Below are 13,119 nucleotides of genomic sequence, written 5' to 3' on the forward strand. Positions count from 1 at the left end.
ATCTAATCCAATTTGGGCATTGTACTCTTGGATGTATGTCAAACTGTATTTGATGACCATCAGTAATTTTTGACTTTGATGTCAACTCTTAATATACAGGGTTTTGGTTTTTTGTTTTTTTTTAAGAAATACACATGCATAGTACAAACCATAGCAAAGAAATGCAAGAGAAACAAAAATATTTGAGTGTATAGAAAACTTTATTTCAAATATTGGCAAGTGTAGCATCTATTTCAGTAAATCCTTCTCGTCTGGTTATGTATCAGATATGTAACGGGGTACCTTGTATTACATTTCTTCATTAGCTCCAGTTCAGAGTGGAAAACACTAGGAAAAGACAGAAATTGCTTTAAAATCATTTGGTAAAGCCTAATAGACTGACACTTTCCTATTCCGTTGTTTTCTTTGCAATCATTACCTCATTTCCATCAAACAAGACAGATGAAATATTACAACAGAACACCTCTACAGATAACAGCATTAAACAAAAAAAGCCTCTCATTAATTTCAATGGGTAGCGCAAGTATGCCGGTACCTATAGAAATCAATGGGATCTGGTTTTTACGCGCTTACAACCTTTTTTTTTTTTTCATACTGTCCTTTTTTCTGCTCACAGACAGTAACTGATGGCTACCACTTACTGTCTGTTATCCATAGACTTCAATGTTAAAAAATAATGGACACCTGACTTTTTTTTTTCTTAAATAACGGACTAAAGTAGTCCTGCATGTGGGATATTTTTGTCCGCAAAAAAAAAAAAAAAAAAAAAAGTGAATTAGATGTATAACTGGCTAACAGTCACAAGATAAAATGTCCATTGATTTTAACAAATTTGTGACACTTCAGCTAGCATCCACTGCTAAAGTCCTTTAGCAGACAATAGCAACAGACACTACTGACAGTCACCAACGGTAGTGTATTTTTCCTAACATCCCGGAAATGTAGCTTTTTTTTGTTGCAGCACAAACCTAAAAATGGCTACAAAAGGAATAGGATTTTTATAAGAATTCCTTATATTTATACCTTTTGTTAAATCCACTCCTGGGTTTGACTCAAACAGAGGAAGGGGGGGGGGAGGGAAGAAAAGTGGCAAAATGACAATAGGCTTCTGAAATCATGAAATGAGAAACTAAATAAATACATATAGGTTATCACCAACACACCTGGTAAAGTGCTACTTTAAAATCTTCTGTAGGGAAGAAACAATGGTCTCTGGATCAGGAAACTTTAGTTTTCGAGGAGGACCCTTCTTTATCCCAGTCCAAATCTCCACGCCTGTCATTTAAAACAAACAGCATTTTAGTAACATCAATGAATGTTAACACCATCCCGCCGATGGCACTAAGTTCCTGACCAAGCTCGGTTTTTCAAAAATGACATGTCACTTTATGTGGCAATAACTTTGGAACGCTTTAACTTACCAAACAGATTTTGAAATAGTCTTTACGTAACACATTGTACTTCATGTTACTAGTAAATTTTGGTTGATATGTTTTCTGTTTAATTATGAAAAAATAGGAAATTTGGTGGAAATTTTGAAAAATATGCATTTTATAAAGTTTGAAATGATGTGCATTGCATACAGATAGTCAGACTGCCAAAATTATATTGGGCGGCCACCATAGCCGCTGGGTGTCTACTGCGTTACACAGTAGACAGCCAGCGGTAATGCCTCATATCGATCACCGGACCGATCGGAGGCATTATCCGCTACAGCGCCTTGGTCAAAGGCAACGGAGGCGCCATTTTGCCGGTGGTCACCGGCGCCTGGAGCACTGGCTGCTGTGTCATTGAAGTGGAGATCGCGAAGCCCCGCCCATGAAAGCTCCACTAAGCCCCACCCCCGAAGCATCACTAAGCCCCGCCCACCACTGCCAGGATGAACAGCAGCACCAGCCCTGCTAGGAAGATGGGAAAGGTAAGTATGATACCTTCCCCCCTCCCCTACCTACAATCGGCAGTCATGCTGACGCTCCACTAAGGAAGTGTCGGCATGACTGCCGGTTGTAATAAGACACCCCCCAAAAATAAGACAGGTCCTATTTTTAGTGCGACAATTTAATACAAGACTGTCTTATTTTCAGGGAAACATGGTATACATTTCCTTCTAGTCACAGCCACTTATGTCCTAATGATTTGGCAACTTTTTTTTTTTTTTTTTTTTTGGGGGGGGGGGGTTTGTCTTCATATTGTACAAGCTAGATTTTTATTTTCTGGCAATGTGGCCATATGAGGGCTTGGTGTTTGTGGTATTAGATGTACTTTTCAATGCCACCATTTTGGGGTGCCTGTAACTTATTAACTACATTTTATTAACTCTTTCTGGGTGGGATGTAAAAGGAACCCTCAATTCTGGCATTGCTTTTTAGCATCTATTTTTTTCCCATGCAGCGTACAGCAAAAGTAACATGTTACCTTTATTCTGTGGGTCGGTACAGTTACGGCAATACCTCATTTATATTTTTTAATGCGTTGCCATTTGTGCAGAATAAAATTCTATTTAGGGGGAAAAAAATGAATTTTTGCATCGCCATCTTCTGAAGGGCATAACATTTTTATTTTTTGGGTAGACAGAGCTGGTTGAGGGCTTATTTTTTGCAGGATGACCTCTGCTTTTTATTGGTACCATTTTGGTTTTCATCTGACCATTTGATTACTTTTTATTGAACATTTTGTAAGGCAAAGGTGGTGAATAATCATTTTGTGCGGTTTTCTACTTTTGTTTTTGTTTTTATGATGTTCGGATTAAATAATGTTTTAATTTTATTGTTCAGGTTATTACGGACGCGGTGATACCAAATATGTAATGTTCTTTTCTATTTTTCTTTATTTTACATAATTAAACATTTTATATGCGAAAATGGGATTTTTGGGGATTTATTTTAAACTTAAACTTTATTTTTACTTTTTTTTTTCTGTCCCCATGGGGGATTGAAGCAGTGATCTGCAGATCTCTGCTTAACTAGATGTACGCTGCAATACACGTGTACACGCGAGCTCCTAAGCTCACGCCATACATCCCCATAATACTATGTCAAAGGTCGCTAAGGGGGTTAAAACCCATTTATTTGAATGGGTTTATAAAGGTGACCACCAGTGTCCGCCTGTGGCCTGTCTGCGGGGAAACAGGTTTTTTTTTTTTTTTTTTTTTAGCGGGACACAAAGTCCTGCATGTCTGACTTTGTGTCCGGCTAAAAAAAAAACGTTTCCCCACTGACAGGCCACAAGCAGACACTGGTAGTCAACTTTACAAACCCATTCAATTGAATGGGTTTTAAAGGTGACTGCCGGGTTTCCGTCCCCTGTCCAGTTTCGCTGGGACTGAACATGTAAACCCTACGGAATGCATACACCGAGCACAAGTGTGAACGCCCCCCCCCCCCCCCGATTGAAAATTGAGTGTCCCCCTTCACCCCATGGTTGCATTCATCTCTATTTTTTCTCAGTAACACATAGGAATAGCCCTTAAGAAAGGTAGGAGAAGAATAGCCTTTCTTAAAGGGGTATTCCCATGTACACATTTTTTTATTTGTAGATAATTAAAAGTTAAACATTTTTGCGAATGAAAGTAATTAAAAATTCTGTCCATGGGGTGGGCGGGGTTTGTTTCGTATAGCTGATTTGGTAGATCCTTTGACATTGGAGCTCCGGCCTTTTGAATATTTCACCTTGACATTGGACATGCCAGTTACTTTATGGTTGCATTATCGGCAGATAGTACATTTTGTCAAAGCTCAATTTGGCTCTCTATGGGTCTCACGCCCCACGGAGTTTGAAAGGTTACGTCGAGCAGGTGTCTCTACTAGAGGTCTTATCTCCGCCGTATATAGGCTTCTCTCAGTGTCTGAGTTCTCGTCCTCCCTACCTCATAAGTATATGACTAGGTGGGAGGAGGTTTTGGGGTGCCCTTGGGTTCCTGGCAGACTATTTGGTCTAGGGCTGCTAAATCTTCCACATGTATTACCTTCCGGGAAACCCAGTATAAAATCCTCATGTCTTGGTATCATACTCCTGTGCTATTACATAAACTTAACCCTACCCTTTCCCCTTTGTGTTGGCGCTGCCAGTCCTCTTTGGGTTTTTCACATTTTTTGGGACTGTCCTCTTCTTCGCCCCTTCTGGGCGGAAGTGCAACTTATTACGGAAGATCTTTTTATCCAGGGGGTCCCGCTGGATCCATTGATTTATCTACTTAACTTGCTCCCTAAGCAACTGGGTAAGAAGACCTCCCGTTTATTTTTGTATTTGTGTACTGCAGCAAAAACTCTTATTGCCCGCCATTGGAAGGATGTGCTTCCCCCTACCAAACCTGAATTGATTGCACGTCTTAAGGATGTGCGTAGCCTTGAATACATGACAGCCACGCTGAACCACTCAGTGGAGGGTTTTGACTCCATCTGGTTGTCCTGGGATGCTTACTGTATAACGCATGGTTATTGACTTCCCTCTGTGCTTCCACATCTGTTAATACCCCCTCGCCGTCCTTACCCACCCTTTCTTTTTTGTCCTGCTTCCCTCAGTCTTGTCTGTCCCATCAGTCTTTTTTGTTTGATTGTCGTCATGTGTTTCTTGGTTTCTGCAAGTTGTGGAAGGCCGTTTCTAGTTAGGCCTTTCCTTTGTTTTATTGTATTTTGCATGACTTTTGTTTCTGGATGTATACTTTGTTTTAAAAACTTCAATAAAAATTACAGTTGAAAAAAAAAAATTCTGCGGAGTTTTAAACATTTTCTCTAACTTTCTCAGTGGTCATAGTCTGTTATCTTGATCGGTTGCCATGGATACGACCACTAATGCAGAAACTTTCTAAGGTCAGAAAATCAGCCATGATTTCTTTATTGTGGCCGGGATATCTTCTCATACATGTAGTGTCCCTGTCTGATAACCCAGCTACAATAAGAAAATCATAGCTGGGTTCCTGACAAGTCCCAGACCATAGAAGGTTTCTGCATTAGCGGTCGTATCCATGGCAACCGATCAAGATAAGAGACTGTCACCAGTAAAAAAAAAAAGTTTGAGAAAATCTTTAAAACTCGGCAGAATTTTTAATTACTTTTATTTGCAAAAATGTTTAACTTTTAATTATCTATAAATATAGATACGATTATGTACATGGGAATACCCCTTTCAGGCTATTCCTATGTGTTATCGAGAAAAAAAAAAAAAAAAAAAGTGATTTTAATGGTAGAATCCCTTTAACCTATATTTCGGCCCTCCAATGGTCAGAGGGACAGTGAACTGGCCCACTGTTTAAAGGGGTATTCCCACCTCACATACTCAGCAGTCTTCACTCTTGTAAAATCTTCTTTCTTCCTGGTTTCTTGCATCATTTGGTGGGCGGGGTTTCACAGGCAACCTCCCGTTTAGCTCCGCCCCCAAATTCGTGTGTAGCTCCACCCACATTGAACTATGAAGTACAGGCAGCAGCAACTCCATTCTCTGTTACATACAGAGACTGCCTGTCTCTGCCATAATGAACACAATTGAATTAGCTAGCCTGATAACTGGGAGAACAGAAGAAATGAAAGCAGCTCCTCTCCCCTATCTGCTAACAGGAACCTAGGTCATGTGGTGTAGACACAGGAATAGCTAGAAACACAGGCTCGCTCCCTGCACTTAGCCCCTCCTCCCTCCCCCCTGAGAGCAGGCAGATACATCATTTGACTCATGAGCAGCTAAGTCAGGGCTGTGGCCACAAAGAATTGAATAAAGTAAGATAGTGGACAAACAAAGCAGTTTTGCTGAAGCAATGTATTTAGGAAAAGTCTTACATCCACATTAACAAGCAGTATAGATAGGATCCTTGTGATGGGACATTTACCATTCCATCTGTAGCCACTACTTGGCTCAAAAATAAATAAAATAAATCTGCAACATAGGGTCATAGCCTTAAAGGGAAGGCATAACTTACTCTGTCCATCAGGATTCTGCAGCATCACCTCAAAGCTTCCCTTTCTGGGTTTTATGGGGTTTTTCTCAATCTTTACTTCAGGAAAAACACTTAAGAGGGCCGTTTCCACTTCACCCGCTGCTCGTCCATACACTCGTCAGCTGGTGCTAAAAAAACAAACAAAGATATACCATAGCATGGCTTATCCAGGGTAACATTTTACAAAACATTTATGCTTCAGTATATGGATAGCAAGTGGCAAAAGTGGATACAAGGAATAGGGCAGTTCAGACTATGTGACCCAGACCAGGATCCACTATTGAAGTATACATAAAGGTGCCGGCATGAGAGATCTGTGCTAGATGAAACCTAGGCATTTGGGAAAAAAAAAAAAATAATAATCGATAATCTTGAATTCAGATCTGTTCGGCCTGTGGACGCTCCCCCAGATCATCAGACCAAAGGTTTGGTGGTACAGATCTCGGATGCCCCTGTGGAGAAGGGCTTCCTGGGCACTTACCCAATTTACCCCCCACCCCCCAATACCAGCCCTGCCATCATCTCTTTTATTGATAAGCATTACAGCAAATAGTTTAAAAAAAAAAAAAAAGTGAAAAGAAATATAAAAAAAAAATAAAAAAAAAACACACACACAACAACTTGACATTCCCTTTGAATAACAACTCCAATATTACAAACATACTGACCAGTGCTCTATCACTATGCGCTGCACTTGGTCAGTAGAGGTGACCTCTTTCGCCGCCTTCTTCTCCTTAGAGACCTCCACGATCTCAGTATGCTTTCTCTTCCTGGAGCGAGTAGCCATTACTACAGCGATTCAACCACGGGCTTTCACTTTAGCACGATACTTCGCGCGCTTCTTTACCCTTTGCTCTAGTTCCGCCCACCTCATAGAAAGTACTGACAGACAGTACTACAGGTTCTACAGCGCCACACCCTGGTCGGAAGATGGTTGGCGCCGCTTCGCATAAACACTGATCAAACAGCTTATCTATCAGGAATGGGCGAGTCAATTGTCTTGAGTACAGTATGACGGTGCAATATAGTTCAAAACGTCTTGAGACAGCGCAAAGCAGAGGTATAAACACAAAACCAGTGCTATTAAAATTACACCAACTATATGTTTATGCTTTTTATGTTTATATATATATATATATATATATTTATATATATATATATATATATTTATATATATATATATATATATATATTTATATATATATATATATATATATATATATATATATATATATATATATATATATATATATATTAGCAAATATAAAGCAGCTTTGCCTTTTTTTAAATTTAACAAGCGTTTTGGTTACATTTTCTGTAACTGGTTCACCTAACCACAAGAAGGGGTTACACACAGAGATTGTGAAAACAGGTGGAGCAGATGTGTACATACCGTAGTCTAAAATGTTAACATAGACGTGGAATATCTCATTCATGGGACAAAAAAATGCATCATTATGAGCAAACAAATTACCACTGTTCTATATGTCCCAACTTTTGAAGAGCAGAAAGAGGGACAAAATGCGGCAAATTAAGCTCCGCCCGCTTTTATGTTGACTCCGCCCATTCTCATTCATTTTTTTCATGTGCTCCCACACAGTATAATCCTCCTACAGTCACCCATAAATTATATGTCCCCCCTCCATCTCTCCCCTAGTTTCATATACACCCTTCATCTGCCCCTTCATCAGAGACGGGGGGACATGAAACTGTGGGCAGATGAAGGAGGGGAGAACGACATGAAACTGGGCAGAGACGGGGGACATGAAATTGGGGAGATATGAAACTAGGGACAGAGATGGAGGGGGGACAACATGTCTCCCCTCCATCTCTGTCCCTAGTTTCATATCTCCCCAATTGCATGTCCCCCGTCTCTGCCCAGTTTCATGCCGTTCTCCCCTCCTTCATCTGCCCACAGTCACATGTTCCCCCAGTCTCTGCCCCAGTGTCATGCGGTTCTGCCCCCCCTTCATCTGCCCCAGTGTCATGCCGTTCCCCCCCTTCATTTGCCCCAGTGTCATGCTGTTCTCCCCCTCTTCATCTGCCCCAGTGTCATACCGTTCTCACCCCCCCCTTGATCTGCCCCAGTGTCATGCCATTCTCCCCCCTTCATCTGCCCCAGTGTCATGCCGTTCACCCCCCACTTCATTTGCTCCAGTGTCATGCCGTTCTCCCCCCACTTCATCTGCTCCAGTGTCATGCCGTTCTCCCCCCCCTTGATCTGCCCCAGTGTCATGCCATTCTCCCCCTCCTTCATCTTCCCCAGTGTCATGCCGTTCCACCCCTTTATCTGCCCCAGTATCATGCCGTTCTCCCCCCTTCATCTGCTCCAGTGTCATGCCGTTCTCCCCATCATCTGCCCCAGTGTAATGCTGTTCTCCTCCCCTTCATCTGACCCAGTGTCATACCCAGTGTCATACCCCCCCCCTTCATTTGCCCCCAGTTTCATGGGCCCCCTACATTATGTTCCACCTAAATGTTTAACACAAACAAACACTCACCTTCCATCGCTCCCCCGCCGCTCTCTCCCTCATACACATAGTTGTAGGCGCGATGTGACGTCATCACATCCCGGCTACAAATGCCGGAGCGCAGCGTTAAAGCAGGAGCTGAGTTGTGACAGCTCCTGCTTTAAAGAGAACCTTTCATGGTCCGGGGCACGGGCAGTTCTATATACTGTTGGAAAGCCGACAGTGCGCTGAATTCAGTGCACTGTCGGCTTTACCGATCTGTGCCCTGGGTAAAGAGCTAGCGGTGCTGGTACCATAGCTCTTTACAGTCAGAAGGGCGTTCCTGACAGTCTGTCAGGAATGTCCTTCTCCACAGCAGTGCCTATTGCGCTGTACAGAGTGAGCAGGGAGGAACGCCCCCTCACCTCCTTATAATACTCGTCTATGGGTGAGCACTGTGAGCAGAGGGCGTTCCTCTCCGCTCACACTGTACAGCGCGATAGGCGCTGCTGTGGAGAAGGACGTTCCTGACGCCAGGAACGCCATTCTGACTGTAAAGAGCTACGGTACCGGCACCGATAGCTCTTTACCTGGGGCACAGATCGGGAAAGCCGGCTTTCCAGCAGTATATAGAACTGCCTGTGCCCCGGACCATGAAAGGTCCTCTTTGCCTATGTATTCAGCTCATCGGCGTCCGACGTCCTACCATGAAAGGTCCTCTTTCAGCCTACTCTGGAGGGAGAAGCCACGACTGTCGGAAGCTGCGACAGTCGTGGCAGGCGGATTTTGGCCCAAGAGTGATGCGGCTCCCCGCATCACTGTCGCTGCCAAAATCTGCCATTACACTCCCCGTGTGAACTAACCTTAAGGGGTGCAGAGGTAACAAACACTACTGGAAGCTAGACCTTCAGGGGGCCCAAAGACCTCTCTACAACATAAGAAGATACCAGTTTCATAGATAGCACATAGTAAGTGGGGGCCCCCATTACATATTTTACATTGGGGCCCAGGAGCTTCAAGTTGCACCTCTGAGTATATCATGTCATTCAATATTTCCACATTAACCCGTTCTTGCTGCAGGCATTTTTCGATTTTTCTGTTTGATGGCCTGCCTTACAAACCCCATAACTTTATTTTTTTTTCTGTTCACAATACCATATGAGGGCTTAATGTTTGCGGGACAAATTGAACTTAGTAATGCTATCATTTAATTATTCCATACAATGTACTGGAAAGCTGTAAAAAAAATTCAGAATAGGGTGGAATTGAAGAAAAACTGCATTATAGGCTTCGTATTCTTTGCATCTGTATTCTGCGGGTCTGGCCTATTCCAGCCATACCAAATTTATTTAGTTTTATTTATGTTTTAATCCCTTAAAGGGAATCTGTCTGGGCTATTTGGGACACTAAACCACCCATCCTTATAGACCAAAGGGTTAGTGTCCCAAATCACCCTGTTATAAAAATTAAAAAAAAAAAAAAAAAAAAGCTTTATACTTACCCTGCCACTGTACTCTCTGAGCCAGCACAGTTTTTCACAGAAACCAGAGGAATACACATCAGCTTCAGTGCACATGCCGCATATCTCCTGCACTTGTGCGGTGAAGCCGGGGTGTGCATCTTTGGCTTCACTGAAGAACTGCACAGGTGTCTGGAGCAGCAGAGAGGAGTCTGATGAGACTCATCACACTCTCCTCTTGCTAAGTATAACAATTTTTTTTTTTTTTTTTTTAATTGTGCGCATTTTCTTTTTTTTCCTTTCCCACAAGGGAACTTGAACCAGGGATTCCCCAGTGCAGTACATCACCCATAGGCTCCCTATGTGAAATAGGGATAGGCAGCCAGGAGGCCATTTCATTGCAATCCCTCAGACCGGCAATCTGACGGGTGATGTTGGGGATAATCTTGCACTCAGACCACCCAGATACTGTTGATCATGGTATCTGACTGAGAGGTTTAGCCACCGGAGTAAGACTGCGTTAATACGGAGTATTTTTGGTTAGGAAACTGACTCAAATTCTTTCTCCTAAAAATGCCTCACCATACAGTCCTATGGTGAGGCGTTTTAGGAGGAGGAATTTGAGTCAGTTTCCTGACCAAGAAAATTCTGTGTGAACGCAGCCTAAGGGTAAGTTGACACGTAGTTTTTTGGTCAGGATTTTGAGGCCGTATCCGCCTCAAAATCGTGACCAAAAAGATGGCTCCCAGGAGTTTTTTCCAGGAGCCGTTTCTTCCGACTCCCAGAAAAAAGAACCGAGATGCTCATACTTCAAGCCGAGTCCCCTCCCAATTTGACCCGAAGACACTCCCTCCTCTGGACTAGGCCCATTCATTGGAGTGTGCGTCCAGATTCCGGTCAAAAAAATGGCTAGCTGCAACTAGATGCCGGTGCAGTGCACCAGCATCCAGTCGTGGCATAACGCTCCAGATTAGGCCAAAATGAATAGGCCTAGTTGGGAGGGAGGTGTCACAAGGCGGATGTCCATGGCTGAATCTGCCGCAGAATCCTCCTGAAGAAAGGGCAGGTTGCTTCTTTTTTTCCGCGAGCGGTAAAAAGGAAATGACCAGTCCCCATTGATTTCAATCGGAGGTGGTTTTTTAAGCCAGATTCTGATGCCTCAGGTTCCCGTCCAAAATACGGGGTAGACGCGACTGGATGCCGATGCACTGCGATCCAGATTAGGCCCAAATGAATGGGCTTAGTCAGGAGTGTCTTCAGGCAGATTTTGCCTCACAAATCTGCCTGAAGACACTCCCCGACTAAGCCCATTCATTTGGGTCTAATTCGGAATCATGCGAATCCCAATCCCATGTGGAAAAGATCACAGCGCGGACACGCTGCGATTTGCAAAGCCATTGCGGCTTTTGTAAATCGCAGCATGTCAATTATATCTACGGAAACGCCGGCGGCTTTCCCGTAGATATAATGTTAAGAGAAAGTCCGCAGATGAAAACTCTGTGAACTTTCTCTTAACCCCTTCCCGACATGCGCATGCCGGGTCTGTAACTATGGCGACCGCCCGGGAGCTGGGCGGCCGCCATAGCCGCCGGGTGTCTACTGCTTTAAGCAGTAGACAACCGGCTCTAATGCCTCCGATCAGTCCCCGCACCAATCGGAGGCATTATCCCCTCCGGCGCCGCGGTCAAAGGCGCTGGAGGCGCCATTTTCCCGGCGGCGCATGGGCGCCGCCATTTTGCCCGGGATCGCCGGCTCCTGGAGCATGCTCCAGGGCCGACGTCCCGTTGCCATGACAGCCGGGAGCCTTGTACAGGCTCCCAGGCTTGTCTGCAAATCCTCTCTTTTGCAGGCTGGTCTATGCAGCCTGCAAAAGAAAGGATGATTTTTTGCAATGCATTGCAATGCATTAGCATTGTAATGCATTGCATTAGTGATCAGACCCCCAGGGGTTCAACACCCCTAGGGGGTCTAATAAATGCAAAAAATAAAAATAAAAAAAAAAAGTAAAAAAAACCTATAAAAAAAAATATAAAAAGTATTAAAAGTTCAAATCACCCCCCTTTCCCTAGAACACATATAAAAGTAGTTAAAAACTGTGAAACATATACATGTTAGCTATCCCCGCGTCCGAAATCGCCCGCTCTACAAATCTATAAAAATATTTTTCCTGTTCGGTAAACGCCGTAGCGGGAAAAATAGTCGAAAGTTCCAAACCGCCTTTTTTTCACTGTTTTGATTCTGATAAAAATTTGAATGAAAAGTGATCAAAGCAATAACATTTCCCGAAAATGGTAGAACTAAAAAGTACACCCGGCCCCGCAAAAAAAGACGCCTTATGCATCCCCGTACACTTACGTATAAAAAAGTTACGGCCATCGGAATATGGCGACTTTTAGAAAAAAAAATTTTTTAACACAGTTTTGGAATTTTTTTTAGGGGTCAAAATGTAAATAAAACCATATAAATTTGGTATCCCTGGAACCGTACCGAAACACACAATATAGGGGACATGTCATTTTGCCTGCACAGTGAACGCCGTAAAACCAAAGCCCGTAAGAAAGTCGCAGAAATGCATTTTTTCTTCAAATCCACCCCATTCTGAATTTTTTTTCCTGCTTCCCAGTACCTTCTACAGAATAATTAATGGCGGCATCAGGAAGAAAAATTTGTCCAGTAAAAATTAAGACCTCATATGGCTCTGGGAGCGGAGAAATAAAAAAGTTATGGGGTTTAGAAGGAGGGGACAAACAAAAATCAAAAAATGCCATCGGCGGGAAGGGGTTAAAAGCGCTGTGGAAAGAACCGCAATGCGTTCACGCAGCGGTTCTTCCCGCAGCGCTTAGGTGCAGCGTATACGGCCCGTGGGGTCTTAGCCTAAGGGAGCCTTCACACAGAGTTTACGCTCCGCTCATTCTGAACGTAAATTTGTTCAGAGTGAGCGGCGTTAAAACAGATCCCATTGACTTCTATGGGTGCCGGCATACGCGTGCTACCCATTGAAATCAATGGGAGGCTTTTTTACCTATTGCTTGAATGAGGAAACTGCTGGCGTTTCCATAGGTATAACTGACATGCCACGATTTCCAAAACCGCGCCAGTTTTGTTTCTGCACCGTGGTTTTTACTGCAAAGTCGGCATGAAATTCACTAGTTTCCAATCCACTTTGCCTGTAAAATGCTGCGATTTTTCCCACGGTGTTTCCGCCGCGGGCAAATCATGCCCCGTGAGGCCTTAGCCTTATGCAGATTATCCAATATGTAAACTGATGTTGGCCACAAAGTAGA

At 43.4% G+C, this 13,119-nt stretch overlaps 1 protein-coding gene across 1 annotated transcript; it reads right to left on the reverse strand.

Annotated features, from left to right (window-relative positions):
• Positions 1-219: 219 nt before the first annotated feature.
• SELENOH (selenoprotein H) lies at positions 220-6,768 on the reverse strand. The gene is made up of 4 exons (XM_075288025.1): positions 6,595-6,768; positions 5,909-6,054; positions 1,164-1,275; positions 220-327 (listed from the first exon to the last, which is right to left on the reverse strand). Exons 1-3 carry the CDS (start codon positions 6,711-6,713, stop codon positions 1,175-1,177), a joined length of 366 nt encoding a protein of 121 aa, XP_075144126.1. The 5' UTR covers positions 6,714-6,768; the 3' UTR covers positions 220-327; positions 1,164-1,174.
• Positions 6,769-13,119: the final 6,351 nt, after the last annotated feature.

The sequence above is a fragment of the Leptodactylus fuscus genome, chromosome 10, assembly GCF_031893055.1.
Source record: "Leptodactylus fuscus isolate aLepFus1 chromosome 10, aLepFus1.hap2, whole genome shotgun sequence".
NCBI lineage: Eukaryota > Metazoa > Chordata > Amphibia > Anura > Leptodactylidae > Leptodactylus > Leptodactylus fuscus.